Source organism: Atractosteus spatula, chromosome 3 (assembly GCF_055471065.1).
Source record: "Atractosteus spatula isolate fAtrSpa1 chromosome 3, fAtrSpa1.hap1, whole genome shotgun sequence".
NCBI classification, from domain to species: Eukaryota; Metazoa; Chordata; class Actinopteri; order Semionotiformes; family Lepisosteidae; genus Atractosteus; species Atractosteus spatula.
Window position 1 is genome coordinate 56077660 of NC_142708.1, and position 21663 is coordinate 56099322.

At 37.3% G+C, this 21663-nt stretch overlaps 1 protein-coding gene across 2 annotated transcripts; it reads right to left on the reverse strand.

The window, feature by feature from the left end:
• Positions 1-211: 211 nt before the first annotated feature.
• On the reverse strand, positions 212-21468 carry nop14 (NOP14 nucleolar protein homolog (yeast)). Of its 2 annotated transcripts, XM_088910698.1 has the most exons (20): positions 21404-21468; positions 20735-20792; positions 18770-18962; positions 16865-16999; positions 15830-15971; positions 14654-14802; positions 13632-13766; positions 12826-12948; positions 12289-12420; positions 11184-11502; positions 10674-10804; positions 10113-10198; positions 9200-9335; positions 8938-9039; positions 8465-8618; positions 6787-6946; positions 4633-4780; positions 3412-3530; positions 3051-3206; positions 212-1404 (listed from the first exon to the last, which is right to left on the reverse strand). In XM_088910698.1, exons 3-20 carry the CDS (start codon positions 18950-18952, stop codon positions 1305-1307), a joined length of 2610 nt encoding a protein of 869 aa, XP_088766824.1. In that variant the 5' UTR covers positions 18953-18962; positions 20735-20792; positions 21404-21468; the 3' UTR covers positions 212-1304. The 2 variants fall into 2 exon arrangements, with proteins under 2 accessions (XP_088766824.1, XP_088766823.1); XM_088910697.1 differs by lacking the exons at positions 20735-20792; positions 21404-21468 and adding an exon at positions 19529-19641.
• Between the last annotated feature and the right edge of the window lie 195 nt (positions 21469-21663).

Here is a 21663-nt window from a genome sequence, read left to right on the forward strand (position 1 = left end):
CAGGTTCAAGTTAATGAAGAATATACCCTCAGTCACTGCCCAAACCCTCACCAATGTAACAACAATAAGAGTGTTCACATCCATATATAAACCAAGTACTAGAGTGTAACCTCTTAATAAAGCTTGACTTTAAAGCAATAATGTTGTGGATTATTTTTGTAGCTCTTAGCTCTAGGAAAGTTGCACAGAAAAAAAAAACATGGAACTGGTATTTTCCTCTTTTTAAGGAGTCTTTAATTTAAGTCTGTATTCAAATCTGCAGTTCCACATTATCCTCTGCAATGAAACAGTGGGTGTGATACACCATGATTCCTCATTAAAATGGTACTTTTTATGTATTTTACAAGGGAGCATAAAACAACCCATCTGGATAATACAACAGTACAACCATTTAATAAAAGTAACTGTGTAAATAAATGGGTAGCTAATGCAATCTTTTATATTCATTTACAGTAATGAGAAGAAAAGTCTCACTAATTGCTTTCTATAGAAAGCAGCTAAAATGGACAATAAAAAGATCAGAGTTTTACTCCCTCATCAACACTAAAACATTTTAAATCTTTTATGTATTTAAAAATATCTTTAGCAATTTAGTCAAACACTGTCATTACCTAAGAGAATAGCGGCAGCGTCATGGTTGTAGGATACCGTTTGTGTTTCACTATTAAGACTGCACACATGGAAATTAAGTGAAAGTGCATTTCAAATTGAGAACAGAAGGCACTTCTTTACCTAAGAGGGGTTATGGGAGTATGGAACAAGCTGCATGGCATTGGTTAAAGCCGATACCCTGGTTTCTTTCAGGCCATTGGCCTCCTCTCACTTGTAACCTTCCTAATGTTCTTATTGTGGTAGCGCTGACGGGACTCAGGCAAGATGGGTTTTTCTGCCCTGTACAAATGTGAAAGCAAGCCTTTGCTGCACATAAGCACACAGATGTGAAACACTGTAAAATGCACTTTACTGAAGTTCATGTTGTAACCCTGTCCATTATAAAAAGAAACGCACCAAGACTCTTGAACACACAAGATCAACTGCTGTAATGCAGTACCATCAACAGAAAAACAGGACATGAAATTGGTTTGTTTTTTGAGGGGGGTTACACAGCTCAGAAATACATAATGAACATAACTGAAATCAAAAACAGATGGACAAGAAACCATTAAACAAAGACAACAGCTTTTTTTGCAGGCTAAGAGAGGATTTGATCCCAAACTCCTCTGGTTATGCACACGATGAGATTAACAGGACAACCCCAATGTGTGCCGGAGACATGTTAAAGGGCAGTGAATCTTAGCAGGACCTCAGCTCTTGTTCTTCCGTCTCTTCAAAGCTTTCCACTCTCCCTCCTGTGTCGCCAGGCTGCCGAACAGCTCTTTCACCTTCCTCTTCCTCTCCGAGTCCCTGTGGCAGTAAACAAATAACGATTCATACTCTCAAGAACATACATGGCCCATGTAAGATAGATGAAACTGATTAACATAGAATACCAATTATAAAATGGAATTTGAACAATTTATGAATAATGATCTAGCTAACCTAGATACATTTAAGAACGAATCCACACAAACCATATACCATTAAAAAAAGGCCTTCTAGTCTGTGACCATTTGCCCTTGTTTCTCAAATGTGAATTAAAAATTACAAATGGATGACGTATCAGAACAGCTATAATATCTGGGCTCTTGAGTAGAATGACCAGGTGTAGACACTTGAACCGAGTACAGTTTAGGTTTAGGTTTAGGTCATGTCACTAGTCCCTATCACCGTGAGAGGAATTCCCCAGGCAGTGGCGCTAAGAGTTGGACATAGATGTGTTAAGGTTTGGACACTGATGGCCAGAGCTTTCTAGGCTCTCAGTCAACAGTGACCCCTGTGACAGTGAAGGCCACTTCTCTCCTTCGAAAGGTGTTTAATCTCCTATATAAACCTGTGAAACTTGCAGCATGTAAAAAGATGGGTGGATTGATGGCTGAGCAGGTGGGAAAAGCTCATTCTACAGTTCCTCATTCTACCTGTGAGAGCAGTTATACAGTATTGTATGCTGAGATGTAAAGACACACCTGGCAATTCCTAAATGATTATTCAATATTCCATATATATATATAAATGGCAATTCTTAAATTTAAAAAATGTTTGATTTATTGAGTGTTCAACTGAACTGCTACTGCATGTCATCCAAGAAAGCAATATATCTTCTCCACATTAGAACAGGAGTATTGTTGAAATCAGGGTTCCCCAATCTGGATCCTGGAGGGCTGGTGTGTCTACAGGTTTTCGGTTTAGCTCAATCAATCACCTTAACTTAGTAGGACAAGTTTAAAAACTTTTCTGAGACTTTGGGGTTCTGGCTCTTTAAAAAGTCATAAAAAACCTGCAGACACAATGTCCTTCAAGGAGCAGGACTGGGGATCCCTGAATTAAACAAAGGATTGCGTTCCACTGATGCAGCAAAAGCGACAAAGTTGTTTGTAACAACAAGCTGTATGTAAAATCCTATTTATGTTTAAAAAGACAGTGTATAGAAGTTAAAAATCTATTAGCCCTGGAGGACAATATTTTGCTTTAGAGAAAAATACAGATTTTTGACTGAATGTTACAGCTTTTCTTTTCAGAACAATCTACTCAGAAAAACATTTTGAACAGCTTCAAAGCTTGAAGCAACAATATGAAGCCACAATTAATCACACAAAGGAGTGTAATCATTATCTCTCTCTTCTAAGTGTCTGGATACTTTTAAATTGTACATATCACTGATCATTACTTTTATCTGTAGATTTCTTTTTTGTTACTTTATCTTATTGGAATTTATGTCAACACCTGCACCATGAGAAATTCCTTGTATATCGTGTACTTGGCAGGTAAAGTTTCTGATTCTGAATGGGGCTTTCCAAAGCATCCTTTTATGGCGTACGTTATCTCAGCTGAAACATTACAATTAATATAGACACAAACCAAAATCAGACAAAAGCAATTACACACAAAACCAGCAGGAACTCCAATAACACAGCCCACCAAGACAGAAGCAAACAATGAAAGACTTTACGTACCTGGCCATAACTTCAGACAGCTTCTCCCTGGCCAAGAACCTGGTGTCCTTGCGGATCTCCCGCAGCGCTCCCTTGAACTCCTTCTTGTACTTGTGCTTCAGCCTCTCTCGCTCCCTCTCCTGTTTCGTGCAGCCACGCTTCTTTCCGTAGTCCAGGCTGGAAACACAAGCAAGTCATGAAAAAATGGAGACCAGAAACAATTTCAGGGGAGACCACAAGTTTGTTTTTACGCCACACGTTGAAGCATTTCCACTGTGTAAAAATCTGTAAGGTGCCCCCGAGCTAGCTTTGTAAAATATTCAGTTTCATATTTAGCAATACTGAAAACTTTAACTCGGCTGGACTTATTTAAGACACTTACACTTCCACGATTTTCGGCGTGTACAATTTCAGAGGAACAGGCTTCTTTTTTTCAAACACTAGCGGCACATGTGATGTTGGAGTGCTGTTTATTGCTTCCAGAATGTCTTGATGAAGTGCCTAGATAAAAAAAAAATGGATTACTGAAATTAACCAAAACAACCAGGGTTGTGTTGGGACTGGTTACAGGATTTTACGTGAAACCAACTAAACAAGCGAGGTTCTTTGATAACTTCTTTTTAAGCCAACCCTTTTTTAATATTTTGAAATAGTGATCTGTTTATGTTTCATGGGTTCTGCTGACATGAAAGAAAAACTATTTACTAATTAATCTTGTAGAAGTAAAACTGCTGGCAAGAAGCACATCCTAAACTTTTAATAGCCAACGTAAAAGATTGGAAGTCTGTGATACATATCTGGATGTTTTGCCTTGAACTGTAAGCTTAAAAGTTGTCTGCTTTTGTTTGGAATGTAATCACACTCCTTTCCATCCTCATATTTAAACCTTTTTTTCTTCTAACTGATGCATCACTATTACAAATTCCATCGGTGGTGACCAAATTTGCTTCACAGGGGTTAGTGGTCACCCATCATTGGCATTCTGTTTCTCAGGCTGAGCATCTTGCTGCTCAGTGTGAACTCCTAGTGGTTCCATCAGAACATTCCTTCCATCAGCATTTCACAGAGATCTTAATTTACCCTACAGAGGAATTTCTCATCTGCTCCACTATGGTCACAATCAGAGCTTGGCCTGATCTCTCAGTAAAGTGTGATGAATATCTGCTCGCCTCCCATACATGCCACACAGGTAAGCCTCTTCTTAGCTCAGGGTTTTCTCAAGCAATACTGCTGACTTCTCCTTGATAGTATTTTCAGATTTTGGCATCTTCTTAAGTATTAAATCAAGGTGTAGAGCCACTTTGGTTTTAACAGAGTATGTCTGAGGATTTCTGTAGCAGCGAGTTGGTACAGCGTGAGCTGAAAAGTAAAATGTATACCAAAACAACCTGGCCAACCAAGACACTGTCATGTTTCCTTACTTTAATGAATTTTTAATTTTTATGGAGACTGGAGCAATTCATGACTGATACTTTGTCTATTAATATTTATTGCTTGAGGAATACTCCAGATCACCGTCACTGAAAGGATGCTTGTCCTGTTAGACCTTTATTTATTGCAAGCTATTGACCCACACTATCAGTATGGAGGTAACAGTACTAACCTGTAAGTGTGAAGGATAGTTTTCTACAGGAAGATGTTTCATAAGGAGAGTTCCGATTGGCTGGAAGACTTTGCTGAAGGAAGGTAATGATTTATACAGTGATGTGCACCTTTTCACAAGGTCTAAACAAGTAGCCAATGAGGAGAATCTGCAACACAGAAAACAAACAGAAGTGAAAAAAGGACAGTTGTGACCATCTTCTATCTCAGTTTCTCAAACAACAGAAGTGTCTACTATTCTGCCACCATTCCACAGGAAAGACTAAATCATTTTTTTTTACAGTGTAAAATTAATTATCTTTTTTTACAGTGTCATACTACCCCAAATTTTCCTTGCTCTGAAAATGTAAAGCATATTACTTCAAGAATCTGCTTTTTCTTATATTGAGTAGAACATGAAGATCGGGCATGAAAATAGGTCCAGTACTTAAATTTACTGAAGACTGTACCTCCTTTCATGGAATAACAAAATTATGGAATGCATCTTGTTCTGGACTGATTTTGAGGACTTAAAAATGTCAACAGACATTTAAGTATTTTAATAAACACTGCCAGTGAGGTCTTCCACTCTTAAAAAAAACAACAAGGTTTAATATCAGAATTCTAGATTTAAAAATTGAAAGTTCAAGTTCAAGACAAGGGAAGGGAGTTTAAGTCTTCTTCTAAGTAGCAGAGGTCTCAGTTTCAAATTGCTCATGAATGCAGCTTTCTGTATTAAACTCTACAGCTATTTTATCAGGTTCAGTAATTTAACAAACTCATAAAATAGTCTCAGGAGAAGAAAATGTCAAACACGTCCTATAAACACCTGTCTTTTAAGTCTCCTGATCTGTTTGCTGGAACATACAAGGTGTTAGGGTCCTACAAAGACAGAAGCCAGCAGCTAAACAACTATAACTTTAGATGCTGCTAAAATAAAAATGCACAACTTGCTGTTCACACTTCTTAAAGTGAAACTTTACTAGGCTCTACAGAGACATCCTTGGCCTTTTTTAGGGCTCACACTGTTGTGATAATTATGAGTATTTGCAAACACTTAACACATGCTTGTCTCAGCATGTATCTTGATACATGAATTAGGACTACGAAAAGGGTGCTACAGTACACTTAACTATGAAGGCTGTACAGCAGTGAAAGAAAAAAAACAGTGACTGAAGGCAGCCTGTATGTGAGCAAAATGGCACAGAGAATGAGATGCATTAACAATAAGCAGACTAGTCTAGAGGAATTAGTAAACTGCTTCTGTGAGGCACAGACCACTGAACCAGGACTGTCACTATCTGTGTTATCATCTTCAAACTGCTGCAGCTACAGCACAAGACATTCAAGGAAGTGGTGATCTGAACATCAGCAGAATCACTGTAGCTCTCTGCATGCTACAGTTATTCTGCTATTACATGCTACTACTTTAGGTCACTCAGGCATGACATGATAAAATTACCATCTGTAAGTAAGACCCGAGGTGCAAGTACAGAGTGAGTGTTTTATTTACCAACGAATGTAATTTTGCCCTTCACAGACCTGAGCATAGTGTGTGTAAAGATGTTGTATTGTATGCTACGTGGACAGTCATAATGCTCAAGTCAAGCAATGCTACTGTTCAGTGATACACCGAAGATGACCTTGAGCCAACAGTTGTTCTGCTCCTGCAAGCCAATCTTGATTTTCCAGCACGGCAATGCAGGACCACACAGAGCTAAGATTACAATGGCAACGTTCCAGAAAAAAAAATCCAACAAGGGTTCACTATAACCATCCTTTTTTCCTGACTTGAAACCGTCAGAAAGGCCATGGGACCAAACATTAATTAATCATTAATTAGCTGCTGGCTGTAGCTGCACAGGAGGAGTGATAGAGCATCTCCTTAGCAGCCTCACCAGAAACTCATCTGGTCTACGTGCAAATGCTACAAGGAGTTTTTACCAGTGCATGCTCAGGAAGGTCATTCCAAAATATTAACTCTATGTTTCCAGTTTCAGACTTATCATAATTCTCTGTTCTGAAACTTTTGTTAACAGTATTTAATGTCTATTCAACTTTGGTATTACATTTCTTCTGTACCTCACTATATTAAACACCATAATATAATACAACATATGCAAAAAAAGAGAACAACTTAAATGTCTCCAGCCACTTTCACAGACTGTTCTCTTACTTGAAATGGTCAATCTCCAAACTGTCCTTAAACTTCAGTCCCTGAACAGCAGAGAGTGGCTGTTGCTTTAGCTTCCAAACTTCAGCCGCCTTTTCGTTCTTCACCACCAGCAGGTCAGAGCTCCTCCCTTTTGCCTTGAACGGAGGCACCACAGCGTACCCTGAAAGACCCAGTGAACAAAATATAATTGACATGTGCCTGCAGGTGTCGTACATTGCAGCTGTCCAGCACTACTACACAAGCTATCTTAATTCTATAATTAACCGTTAAGAATTTTAGTACACTTTGAGCTTTTGTGTGCTGTATGCCTCTTTCATAGGAACAGCATTTGTGCAGTTTTGATTTGAACAACTCAGCAACCTGTAATGATCATACATGAGTACATGAATGATGACAATGTGGGCTAAAAGCCTAAATTGGGATCAAAGTCCAAAACTCAGTATTAATTGGTATAAAACTTTTTTTTAAGAAATATTACATGTTCTGGATCATTAATCAAGCAAAAAAAGCTTCTTAAAGTAAAAGTGTCTAAAAAGAAAATAAAGAAAATAAATTTAGTGTGATCAATTTAAAGATTATAGATAGCACTTTACCACTGAAAATGCTTCTGAGACAGAGAAATATATCATTGCAATCAGATCCTAACAGACCTTGAAAAATTCCACTGTGTCCACTGTGATGTATGTTAAAGTGACAGCACGTTGCAAGTATTTAGCTAGCCTCTGCTAATGCTATAATTCCTGGCATTAGAATTAATTATCAGAATGTGTTGTTGGCTCTTTATTGAGTTTCCTTCCTTCCTTCTTAACTATTATAAAATGGTTATCTATTATCTTATCTATTACAAAACCTCTACAACATACTTAAGGTGATAAATGTTTGTACTAGCAGGGTCCAAGTCCAGTTTAAAAAAATTATAAAAGGGAAAAGAGAGGCAGAGCTATAGCTGCAAATGGAAAAGGCCGAAAAAAACTACTGTTTTCACGAAATGGTGACTTTGGTAACATTATTCTAATGTTACACCATGTTATACAACAGAATACAAGTCACACTCATTTTACTAAGTCTCTCCTGATGAAGAGATTAAAAAACCCAATAAAAGTAAGTTTGTTGTGATCCCTGTCAATCAATTCCTTCCTCAATCCATGGCTTTTCTTACTCCACATACACACTTTCCTTTCTTAAGTTTAATCAGGGCTGTGACACAACCCTTAACTGCACCATCTTAACAATTTAGCTCACCTCTTCAGAAGTTGCCGCTTTAAAGAGACCTTTAAATAACCTGCAGAAACACTGGGCCTCCAGGACTAGGACTGAACAGCCCCATCTTATATTAAATGCTCTATCATACTATGATTGTCTTGTTCCTGCCTACTACTACTTTCCCTCACAGGACCAACCACGAAAGTTTTGAAAAAACAAAACAAAAAGTTATCAAAATTGTTGAATTTGATGAGATGTGAATAAATGCATAGACCCTATTCCACCTAAAGGTTTACCATTTTTAAAGGAATGGAGCCGTGCCACCGGACGTGGCTATACAAGATCGGCGCTACGGACCTCTGTTGTCCAGGTGTTATGATGATGATGATGATTTTGTTACTGATCATTCAAATCAACTTAGTCACAGACACAACAAATAACCAGAACTGAGACCGGAACATCACATATACTGTACCTAATGATGTTTTATCAGGGACTGCTAAATGCAGAATCCCCAACAGGAAGTTGATGAGTTCTGGTACAAATCTCTGGGATAGCGATACATATTCTACGGTGAGGGAACAAAGCACAAGTCCTGTAGTCACATCTTCCAACGTAGTTACTGGACACTGCAAAGAAGCACAAAAAGAATTTTCATTTCATTTGTTTATATAGTCTGCATTTAACATTTGCAGAATGATGAGTGATTTTTTTTATTAAATAAACTATTCAGTGCTAAAAGTGACAAGACAATAACTGTCATATCTCAGTCAGCCTGGATCAAAGGTTTCTGAAGTTTCATCAGCTTGTTTTTAAAATAATCAGAAAGTTGTCAGAAGAGCTAGACAACAGCGCACATTCCATAAATCAGTGGCTGAGAGGAAGTAACTGCATTGATAAGTAAAGCTGGAAAATAGTACAGCTGGACTGATGTTAGTAAATACCCACCTTTGTAAGTGACTGACTGATGTAAACCATAGCAGGAGTGACCACAGGGTGTCTGAAGTCCGAAGCAGGGAACAAAAGGGATGCAATCTTCAGATAAATCAGCTGAGAAGAAGGGAGAGGATGATTAGAAAGAAGCCACAGTTTACTAACACGTTTCATAAGATGTGATCTGATGGAAAGCTAACTTATATGATGGATTATACAAGAAGACATATCTGAAGACAAAGCCATCTACAGTACTATATTTCTGGAACATCCATACCATGTCAAGACCTGGAAAAGGAGAACGTCCTTTAAGTTCTATTGTTTCCTCCATGTCATGTGCACTGTCACACAGAATTGACTGCATTGATGTACAGGCGGCTTCAGGGAACATCTGGCACAGGCCATACAGCTGCCTGGGTGTGGGACAAAATAGCACAAAAATAACAGTTCTATAGCTGCAGTTCTGATTGGCAAATGGTGACCTGCCGTTCAATGTGGGTTGATACCAGTCAAAAACTGCCAGTTTTAATAGTAACGTTATAATAATAGAAGAAAACGCTGGTGGAGACTTTAAGCTAATTGTTTATGCTAATAACACAATACATATACTGTAACTTCTTACTGTATATAAGATGCCTTTTGCACGTCATATAACGTTCTCTGTACAATTTACAATGCATACCTAAATCAGGCAATCAGGTCAAAAGGTACATGTTCACAATGACTCATATCTCCATTTGGTGCCCTTTTGTAACTGCCTTTTTAATTACTGAGGCAGCTTTTGTAAGGCATTTGGTCAGGTATAGTCAAACAAAGGCTTTTAATTTTGGGATAACTAAACTTTCAAGTAGATTTCAAAGGATGGCTTTTTGTAAAACATTAGTATAAAAGTATTTTGTGAAAAAAACTAATGAAGTTATATGTACAACTTAAGTATCTTATTAGCAGACTTCTATTTCAGTCACAACACTGCACAGGAAAAGCATGTAGAGGCAACTTCCTGTTCTATGCACTTTTCTAGATAAGTGTACAAGCTCCATCAATAAAACAGACATCAATGGGCCAAATTAAAGAAGTGTTATAGGTCATCTTCTGCAAGAATAAGCCATTCAACTATTTTGCTCATTTAGCTGCTAGAAGGCGTAGGAGTGGGCAGAAAAACAATAAGAAGGGTGGTGGTGGGTGCTTACGGAACAAGCTTGTTCACTGTTAGCAGGTCAACGGGAGTTCTGGTTGCCAGTTCACCAACATATTCGAGTAGGAAGCCGAATAATTTCTGAAAAATAAACAAGTAACAGAAGCACCGGTTACGGCACAAAAAAAAAAAAATCAAAGCAAAAATATTTTCATAAGGACAAAAAGATAAGGCAGTTTAATTTTAAGTATTGTGTATTCTGATTATTGAAGCACTTGGGTTTTATTTCAACTTGTAGCTTTTCACTTTCATTTCTCTCTCTCCTGGAAATCAGAATTAAAAATGACGGCAACAGCTGATAAACATACGACAGAATTATATGATTTAAATAGGACAACTTAGTGGTATAATTTGCATACAGCTGCATGGGTGTCTGACAAAACACCAAATATATTGTCGTACATCCAGGCAGTATATAAAACATTAACATCCTCTATAAAACACATTGCTAATAGAATCCAAAAAGCTTTTTTATTCATGATATTACTAGCATAGACCCCAATGACAGCTACAATAATGTCTAATAAACTTAGGAGATTTATTGATCATCACATACTTGAAGTTTGAATTTGTTTCCTGATGCAAGACTTGGGTGATTGCACTTCTGAATCCTCCCAACAATAATGCACTGCTTCTCAGGTGAATGCCCCTGGATTAAAGACAGCAAATCACTATAGCTTTCAGGAGCTAAAGAGGATAGAAAAGAAAAAAAGGGTAAAAGTTAACATCACTACTTTTGTCTAAACTGTAGTTTAATTTACTGCAAAATTCTAAACATTTTCAGTTCTATTCAAAGATTCATCAAGTTCCAGTTTGAAATACAGACACAAATCTAAACCTTTTTCTGTGCTGAAAAGTAAAAAACTGAAAGTACCTAGAGCTTAATAGAAAATTGAAATAACACCATTTTGTCAGAAAGCCTTATTCTTGCAAAGTTTTAAAAACTCCAGACTCACAGAAGAAAAAGCAGAATGGACGTTTGAATTTTTTTCAGACAGAAGAACTGTCCTGAATTTGAGTCCCACTCTTAGTAGAAACAGACAATATCCTGAGGCTGTTGTCTAACCTGCAAATGTATATGGGAGCTCAGCTTTTGCGGCCTCCTGCTGTGCTATTCTCTCCTCCTCAGTCAGGGTCTTCTGCACTACGGGAGAGGCCTCTGTCTTCTCCTTTTCATCTTCCTCCTGGTTGCTGTCCTGCTCTGAGTCCAGGTCAGAGTGGCTGCCCTCATCACCACTTTCTGCATCCTCCTCAGATTCCTCCTCCTCTTCATCTGCACTCTCCCCACCTTCCTCTCCATCCTCTTCCTCCTCTCCTCCTAGATCTTCTTCATCTTTCCCAGATTCCTCACCCTCCTCACCCGCCTCGATGTTCCACTTCCCATCCTGAGTAGGCAAAGCACAAAAGTTAGCTTTAATAGGACATTAAAAAACTAAAACACAATAGCTAAACTCTGAAAACATAATGACACAGAAACTCAACTGGTCCAGTAATTATGCCTGAAACCGATTTTAAAGTGCTTAAAACTGACTATAAAAACATAAATAATTGTGACAAAAAATAAGAAACATCTTTATAGACTTTAGGCACTTCCAGAAGGATGTCTTCTGTTATTGTAAGGAGTTAATTAACTTGTTTAAACAATTTTAAAGTGAATATTTTTATTTGTATCTTGGAATGTCAAGTTTTTCATAGCAACTACACAATTTGGGATCAACACAGAAAAATGTCAAAATCATCTCTTTACCAACATCAACATTCCGTATGGATATCACATTTCAAGGTACACCTAATTTAAGAAACCAGAGGATGAGAAAGCAAACTATACAAAATTCCTACTTTGCAAATTATTAGATGGCAGTCATTTTGTATTTTAACTTTATACACTTGCAGCGTGCGGCTCTAAAAAAGTAGTTTTTCACAGACATTCAAGCTGAATGAACACTTCTGTGCAGCATTTATTTTCAGGAACATAAGCAAATGAATTTTCATTATTTCTTTCTTAGCATTAAAAACAGAAGTGACAAAAATAATGCTTCCCACTCAATTCACTGTCAAAACCTTAGTGATGTCCCATGGGAGATGTTAAGAATGTGTACATATTTTAATATAACCATGTTTCTATAGTCACTTCGAACTGCAGAGTTGTGGCATACTTTCTAATTACAGACCTGGTACGAGAGTGTACGACGGTCCTCTTTATCCAATATGAACCCATCATTCAGATCATCTGCAGAGAGATGAGAGACCTTCTTTGTGCTGTCCTCTTCAATGTCCCCCTGCATTCGGCGCAACCTGTCGGCCTTCAGAAAACGCACATTTTAAAACAAGTCTTTTCTTGGTTATAAAGTCAGGAGCATTACACTGTGTCAGCTTTTATATTTATCTTGAGATTAGCAAAATAAATCTTTCCCAACACTGAAATACAATACAAAACAACAAACAGAAATCCTTGTTGATCACACTTTCTTAAAAAAAGTATAAAAATTGTCTCACTATTTTGTTAACGGGAGCTGCAAATAACTTTGCATTCGTCCGTACCTACATGTGGAATTCACCTCAGTATTTGTCGTGGTGTACTTACTGTACCTTTTGTAATCTTGCCTCCAATAAAAATAAAATCCCTTTCCGAGCAGTATTCCTTAGCACACCAAACAGAAATGAAAGCTTTTGCATTTAACGACTAGTTAAAGAACAGAACAACCCACCTCCAGTTTCTGGAGACGTTCCTTCTCTTCCCTGGCTAGTTCCTCCTCAGTCTTCATCCTCTCAGATGGCTGAGCTTTCATCTCAAAGCCCAGTTCCCGTACAATCATGTCATACTCATCAGGCTGATGCACGGCAAAAACAGATTGTAAGACTTTGCATTATGTTTTATTAGAATACTTTCGGCTTTATTTTACTGAAAGTCATCATGATGAGAAGTGCAAAATTAAGGTACTGGAAGCAATTTAGCCTATATGTCTAAAGAAACCTTGGTCTTCCTATTCTTAGGAAGGCCCAGCTCAATGCATAACTCCCAAACTGATCCTTTTCATTCAGTTCTTTGCCTCCATGAAGCCCAGCAGTTAAACAGCTGCTGACAAAGTCTGAATCCAGATCATCAGATCGGTTAAATCATGACGTCAGAATTGAACGGAGTAAGTTAGTGTCCACCTCTTCACTGATTTCAGCACTGAACTTTTTTTTTTAACTTGAGTATTACATTGTGTAATTAATCTACATATAATATACCTTTACCTTTTAATAGAAACATATATTATAGTGTGCAGTTCTGCAATTTGACACAGATATATTGTAAACCTTTTTACAGGCGCTGTTATAGCCGATCATTACGAACTTTCCCACTAAACTTCCATCGTACATTTTGTATCACCACCTCGTTTTACCTTTTAGATAGATGTTATTATGAAATTGTGCAATCCAGTATTCAAACGTATTAAGCATTTCAACTCTCATAAAAACCACAGTGCTGTGAAGATATGGCTTTCTAGAGCAGGTCTGTCTGCATTACCTTGGGCTTCTCATCTGCTTCCTTGAGCTCAGATTTTGGAGTCCTGTGAACCAGCAGGCTCTGAATGGATTTCCAGTCATTGTCGAGTTTTTCTGTCAATTCCTGTGCTTCCTCTCTCTGCGTCTGTCGCTCTCGCTGGGAAGGATAGCAAACAGTTTATTCATTCAATACAGTACTGACACCCCCCCCACCACATCTGATCATCTAGTTATCCAACACAAACTACAGTCACCTTAATTATGGTGAAAGGCAGACCAACAAACACTTCTATGTTTAATCTTGACATCATGAAATTATAGACGTATCTGTGTATCCATTGCTTAAGACAAGGGATTCAAAGAAATGTCCAAATCTGAATGATCAAACTATATAAACAGCACATTTATGAATGGTGACTTAATTATTTCCTTTAGACTAAACGATTCTCCCTGAAGTCAGTAGTAAATGATTTATGTGATACAAAGCTCCTCTGTGCTGCACTGCATTTCACAACCAATAAAATCCAAGGATAAGAATTAATACATTCCAGGGAAGAACACATGCTTTGTGCCTAAAGAATGTTTTTTTCTGTCAGCCCGCAGACAAAGTCATAAACTATATGGAACAGACAACATTAAAGAAATGTGACTGCAGTCCCTTTTGTAGCGATGCCTCGCACAGAAATAATAATTTATAATTACCTTTAGACTCCTTCAACTTTTAATGAGAGCTTAATACATTAAGGACAACAAGGCATTTAAGAAAGCATCTGGTTGAGTATTTACATTTGAGTAAAAGCTAAGAAAACATCTGAGGTGCTTCTATTTTCAAGACAAATGTGAAAAATTCACCAGTTGAATTGCAAAGTTACTGCTAATTGTATCTATAGGATACAATTTTAATATAAGGATACTTCAAGCTTAAGAATTTCCAGAGTTTGCTCTGTTCAACAGCAAGTTGATCTCCAGAAATTTTGAACTGAACTGTCTGATCAGTCCATGCTTAGACAGAAACATTGCGAGTGTTGCTGCAGCTTCCTGTACCTTCTCCAATTTTGACTTGACGATCATCTCTTCAATGAGTTCCTGGCGGGTCTTGGGCTTATGAGTGCCATCATCATCGTTTTGCTCGTGTGGAGACTTTTTCCTCAGCAGGCCCCCTCCTCCTCCAAAGTGGGATGCAGTGAGCTCCGCTGTCAAAACAGGGACGCAAAGCATGTCAGAAACAGGGAAGGGGTTGAGACACTCGTCTTCTAACAGTGCTGGTTCGTGACTGAACAACTGTAGGACATTTAAGGAAAAATAACATTTCTTCCATTTCCATTTCTTCTGGCTTCAGCATCCATTCAAAAATTACGCCCACATCAGCTTTGCCTCACTACATCTTGTAACTTTTCTTTAATCTTCAGCAAAATAAATGTAATTTGCCCCACCATTAAAATGAGTCACATTATGTTGCTATGCAACACAAGCAATTGATGGAAGCTGAAGGAAACAAAACCTCAGATTTCACTAAAATAAAATACTAATGAAGACAGTGCCTATAATAATCAGGGAACACTAGTTCTTACTTTCTTATCATTTTTAATAATGAATTTAAATAATTAAATAAAATGCTCTGTATTGTCAGGTTTTGAGTGTATTTGGTACAGTATAAAACATCTTAAACGAGTGATTTGTTAATGAGATTCCTTTATATAAAATTACAGCTTTTGTGCTCCACAGAAAAGCTATATAAAATACAAATGTTAGCATTATGCATTTATTTCAGACCCTAAGTAAACTTTAATGTATTTTGTAATTAGAGTATCTTATTTCATTGTGAAAATGTAAACGCTGATCTAAATTAACTTACTTTGTTAATCAAAAGCATGGTCACCAGTATAAACCTGAATAATTTCACTCTAACTGTACTGAAAGTAAAGTCCATGTCCATCCCACATCTTTCATTATCAACATGAAGATATTTGTACACAAATGCATGCTGATTTAATATCAAACTCGGATAACACCGTATTGACACTCTCTGAAAGAGCCTTTGGTTGCTACGGTTACAGAGCCTTGTTAAACTAGGGAGAGACTTTAGGAAATGGGGGCTGCAGAACCTATCACTTACAGAACTTACGTCATTTAAAAAAATGTACAGCAAAATACACTGGGGGCAGAGGAATAAAATCATTAGTTGAGTGATGCTCACACATTTACTCTTCCTGTACGTACCTGACAAAAGACCCTTTTCCTCTGTGTCACTGTCACTCTCAACCACATCATTCAGCTTCTCAATGTCTGCCAAGGACTGGCCATAATGGGTTAATTCCTCCTCTTCGTTCAGGTTATAGATATCCTTCTTGTCATGAATGCGCTGCAGAAGAATATCCAAGTTAAAACCTGCATAATCAATCTTAAATGAAACTTTAGGACCGGTGACTTCAAAATATTTACTACCCATAGAGGTCTGCCCCATTTTTTAAAAACGTTTTCATTGACTTGAGTTATAGTGCACAACAAGCTGTGGCCGCCTGTGAAATGCTGGACTATCAGTACTTGGTTTGTGTGTCCTAAAAATGGGTGCTTGTTTCTTACATGAGCTCCAGTCACACTATGAAAGAATGAAAATCCTAACTTTGATTTTCAGATATACCAGCATTCATGTCTTTCCAGTCTTGCACCATTCTGATTTATTCGCACTTGCAATTCTTAAACTTGGTTCTTCCTGGTCCCATCAACACCTTTGCAGGCCCTACATCTACTTTAGCTACGTAGTAAAAATATCAATATTACAGCATAGTGTGATGAAAACACAGGGGGGTGTTTGGACAAACTGTTCAATGTACAGCATGATTACATGTATACTTATCACATTAACACTATTCTCTACGTATTTACTTTACCTGATGTTAAAACTCAGGCAGTCACATATACAATCCAGCATTTTGGTTAATATAATAATACCCGATATCCTTTATATATCATTGTTTTCAAAACACAGCATCACCTCTACTTGAATCTGCCTCTGAAACAAGCACACTGAGCACAGATGAGCGAGGACTGATCTCACTTTCTTTACAGGCAGACAATTTCAGATGCTGTTTTTGTGAGTACAGGATGACTGACTTCTGTCTACTTCGTCTCATTCAGGTAAAACAGAATTATGGTCACAGAAACTCAAGAAAAGTGCCCAACCAACTCACTGTCCCTCTGCCATTCTTGTTTTGCTTTTCACATTTTCAGTTGTATAAAAGCACTGATAAGTACCTGTCTCTCCAAGGCAAACCTCTTCAGTATTTTTTCTTCTGGGGCCATTTTTGTATCATATTCTCCAAACCGTCTGTCAATAATTTTATTGGCCTTGTTCTTCAGTTTGTATTCTTTCAGCAGTGTCTCTTTACGCTAAGGATAAAAAAAACATTCAGAAATATTTTCAATTATTACAATTTATTAAAACAAATACAAATAAGGAGCCCAAAGAACCTTACTTTATGCCTGTTCCTGTCTGAAAATAATGTCTTCCTGAACTAAAATATGTGTATTTGCTCACTTTCTGGTTTTCAGTTATTTCTTTAAAGCACTGCTCTTGCTCCAAGTTTGTGTGTTTTATGATAATATAAACCAAAGTGGTCACAATAATCAACAAGATTATAGCAGCAACCTGAAGGCTGTATTAGAGGTTTTACCATATACTGTATATTAATACTAATTGTATTACAGAGGGTTTTCTGATTCAAAAACATTAATTGAAAAAAACTGCAAGGTCTGATGAAGAGTTATAGTTTTAGGAGTTATAGTTTTAACCCTTAGTAAAAATTTTGATCTCAGGACCGAAAAACCAAACTCATGCTGTGTTGAAGAACAATACTAGAGTAAGACATACCACGTAATTTTTAAGATAAGTTCTAAAATGTTAAACATGTTAAAAGGGGCAGCTATAACAGAGATTTAAGAAAACACACTGCTTAAGTCAGAGATGACTCAAACACAGTTCTATCTGGTAGCTTGACCCTGTGTACCATCTAAAGTCTGACACAGATTCTAATGCAGACAACTACTATTTATACTCAGCCCACAGAGGTGTTGTGAGAAATGTGGATCATTCCAGTGTAAATGGGTGGGGGGCCATATATATATAAATATGCCAGAGATGGTGAAACAAATCTGATGCACTGATTCGGGATGCATGGTACATTCGTAAATTCCCAAGCTCCTTTCAACTTACAATGATACGAGGGGGAGATAACTTAAAAGTCCAGCTGAGGGATCCTCTGAGCTGCTCCACCGAGCGCAGGTTGAGCTCTATAATAACCAGCTTGGGACATGTCATTAGCTGCCTGTTCTCCTAAGCAACTGGCGGAGTGCTGCCAAGGACAAGCTCAACAAGCACAGCCACCCCTGTAACCTCCCGGGATGCTTGTAGGTTGTAAGATGTAAGATGTAAGATCACTTATTAGCCATATACAATTTCTTGCATTAGAAATTCGTCTTTTCACATACCCCAGCTGGCTCTCCATGAGACACAGACACACAGAGTGGGAGAGAAGCTTGGGGTCAGAGCGCAGTGTCAGCCATTGTACAGCTGGGGTTAAGGTCCTTGCTCAGGGGCCCGACAGAGTAGGATTCCTCTGCCGGCCGCAGGATTTGAACCGGCAACCTTCCAGCCACAGGCACAGATCCTTAGCCACAGTACCACTGCTCCACCCCAGTGCTGGAGCAGAGCAGTGCTGGTTGGCAGTGCTGTTGGTGCTTTCCTTCAACCGGCCGGCAGGAAATATCCAGTTTGGGGTGCATAGCATGTAACAAGATAAAAGATAACTCGATGGTAGGCGGGCCTGAGGAGTAAACACTTCCTCTTTCTCCCCTGTGTGTGGTCACAGGGCTTGTAGCTACAAGCTGTGACTCATGACACACACAGGTGCCTATTCCAGATCACGTGAGTAGAACTAAAAACAACTGGCTCTTTGAAATCTTTTGAATCTTTTCTGCTGTAAGCACTAAAGTGTACATTCTCCATCTCATGCTGATGCATCACTCACAGTATCCATCAGATTTTACAGGCAACAGGCAGATCTATATTCTTGTGGGGTGATGATGATAAAAGATAAATAACGTGGTTATAAATTTTAAAAAAAGATAAGTAATTTACCAACTCTCAACCTATGCTCTCACCTTTTTTATGGCTTTGGAACGGGAAACACCAGGCAGGCCGACATCGTGCTTTGTCTTTCTTCCTAGAACGTCAAACTTCTTTCTATTTATCTTCACCTCAAAGGGGTTGTTCTTTATCTCCGTGGCAGTCTTGGTCTTCTGCACTTTGTCAGCAAGGCCTTTTTTCTTCTGTGTCTTCCCCATCTTGGACAATCTGTTACACAAACACACAAAGATTGACTGATCTGGCATTGTTACACAGTATTAGGGTTTATTCATCTTGTTGGTTAAGAACTTTTACGTAAGAATAAAATCCTATAATGATTGGCCGACATACTGTATATATGTAATAAGTTGCAATTATGGATGTACTGGCTTTTTAAAGCATCTTAAAAATGGTAAGTTGTACATAATCAGCAGCAATACTTTAGAATTTCACAAAGAGTTGTGTCTAATTATTTTTAATTATCACTAGCGTAGGCTGAAGCTGGAGAACCCATTAAAATAGTTTGAAGTACAACACTAAAAATCTTTCTGTATATTTTAAGTTATTTTAGTTATAAATCAAAGTGCATCGTTACATAACAAAACACTAGTTTTACAAACAAAACATCGCGTCTGTGCATTTATATCAGGCACAGCAATCAGTGCTGACACTTGTAAATAATTCTGCAAAGAACTAACCACTTATCTCATTGTCAGATTTCTGTTGCGTAACCTGAAAGTATGATATACTTCCTGGCGATTAGTAGAATTACAGCAATTCAAATCGTTGCTTACCCTTTCTTGGATAAAAAGTCAAAACAAATTTAATTTTTCAAATTATTAGAACGAAACCCACGTTGCTACAACACAGTGGCCATGTTTCAATGCATAAAAGGTCGGAGTTCAACAACCCTCTCTTCCGCCGTTCGTTACTGAAAAAAGTTAATTTTCTGTTTATCGCCTACTGCTGGTAGCCTCCCAAAAGACATTTCTTTCGTCTTTGTAGTACATTACGTTGTTTTCAACTTATTACTGCCATCTACTGTATTGGAGTATAAAGTGCACCTACCGTCTGGAGTTGTACTGTATACTGACAACTTGCTCCTGCTTTCCAATTCAGGTTCTGACTTTCAGCTCTTGTAAAAGTGATTGGGATTTATAACGAATTTCGGTATCTGCCAGAATATATTATTTCACATATACTACATAGTACAGATATCATGTGTTGGACTACAGGAAGTTGCTGACAATCTTTAAAAGATATTTAAACTTTCAAATGTTCTTTTAAATATATCTTGTGTTCTCAAAAGATACATAATTCCTATAATTATCTGATGTTATTATTATCCACCTGTTATTATCTATAATTTACTATAATTACAATAAATATGTTTACATTTATGAAATGTAGGTTTTACTGTAGGTTTTTGCACAACTTACAGTATTACATAGTGCTATATTGGTTTAATATAACAATTCCATAATTGTACTATAACAGGTGTGAATAATACTATAAATTAGTGTTTTAATTATGGAAGTCCATAATTGCTTTATATTAAAATTATGTTTATTGTAAACTTTAACTGTGTTTAATAAATCTTTTTTTTTACTTTTTAATATAATTATTGCTTATTACAGATGAGTGAGATACAGCTATATCTTCCTAATCTACAGTGCATTGATTGTGTCTAGTTTGGGATGTAAAATTGCCACCCCACCACCACATATTTTAGTCTATTAAAATATGCCAGTCAAAGAAATGTATGCAAAGTAGAAAGACTTAGGCAGTGTTTCTAATACAAAACCACGAGTCTGTATATGATGAAAAATTGACTAGAATGAAAATAGTGTCCTCTTATGAAACAGAATAAATGGTGAAGGAATAACGATAATAAATCGCAATTCAATTCTGAGGTCACTGAAGGCTTTACCTTAAGTAAAAAAAAAGTCAACTCACTTCAGATTTTAAGTCTAGATAAAAGAAATGGACAGAGGGCTTACCTTACAGATGCAGCAGTGCTTTGTAAGGCTTCTCTGTATATTTTGCCTTCAACAAACCCTTTTTTGTTGGAAACAAATGAGAATGTAAGAGATGATTAGCAAAATTACTTATGGGATATCTCTGTTCACATGTATTTCAGTGTCTTAGAAGATCAATAATATATTCAGACTAATACATTATTTAAACTGTAAAATAAAGACTAGAGCTGTTTTTGTGTTATATTCTTGACTTAAATTGACAAACGTTTTAGATTTCAAGGCTTTCTTGATTGTTTAATGAATACACTGTCAGATCACACACAAGATACTTCTGACAGTATCTTGTAGGGGGAAAACAACCAAATTATTAATAGGTGGGTAGCTGCGTCAGCATGCGTAGGCTGCAAAGGAACAAGTAATAGGTTTATTCCATGCTGAAAAAAAGAAGAAAGAGAACACAACGTTTCGGCCGTGGAGCCTTCTTGACACCTGAAGAAGGCTCCACGGCCGAAACGTTGTGTTCTCTTTCTTCTTTTTTTCAGCATGGAATAAACCTATTACAAATTATTAATATCTTTGTTTAATTTTACATAAGTAAAAAGCTAAAGTAACAATGTATTGAAATGTTTAAGAACTATTGCTGCCAACTACTGGACAACATATGTAAGGAATCTATACAGTTGTACCGACCAGTTTCTTGAAGAACCTGGAACCTTATTGTAGGCCAACGAAAGTAGTCTTTTCGTTTAAACGTATCTCAGTTGGAAAACTAGATTTTTTTTTTCTGTTGATAAAATAGGTTTTCACCGGAGTAAAACCATTAGGAAGTCGTCTTCTATATCTCAGTTGCAGATTTACGCCCTAAAATAATATCTCCGTCAGCGGAACTATTACTTTTCGTGTCAGTATTACACATTTCACATTTATCACGTCTTTGTAACCACACATTA

Bases quoted from the DNA above. Each gene is read 5' to 3' on its own strand.
- nop14 (XM_088910698.1), bottom strand. From the start codon at position 18,952: ATGGGGAAGACACAGAAGAAAAAAGGCCTTGCTGACAAAGTGCAGAAG. The intron at 17,000-18,769 runs GTGAGAGCATAG...TTTTATCCTTAG, and splicing joins GTTCCAAAGCCATAAAAAAG to CGTAAAGAGACACTGCTGAA. The intron at 3,531-4,632 runs GTTAGTACTGTT...TTTTTTATCTAG, and splicing joins ACTATCCTTCACACTTACAG to GCACTTCATCAAGACATTCT.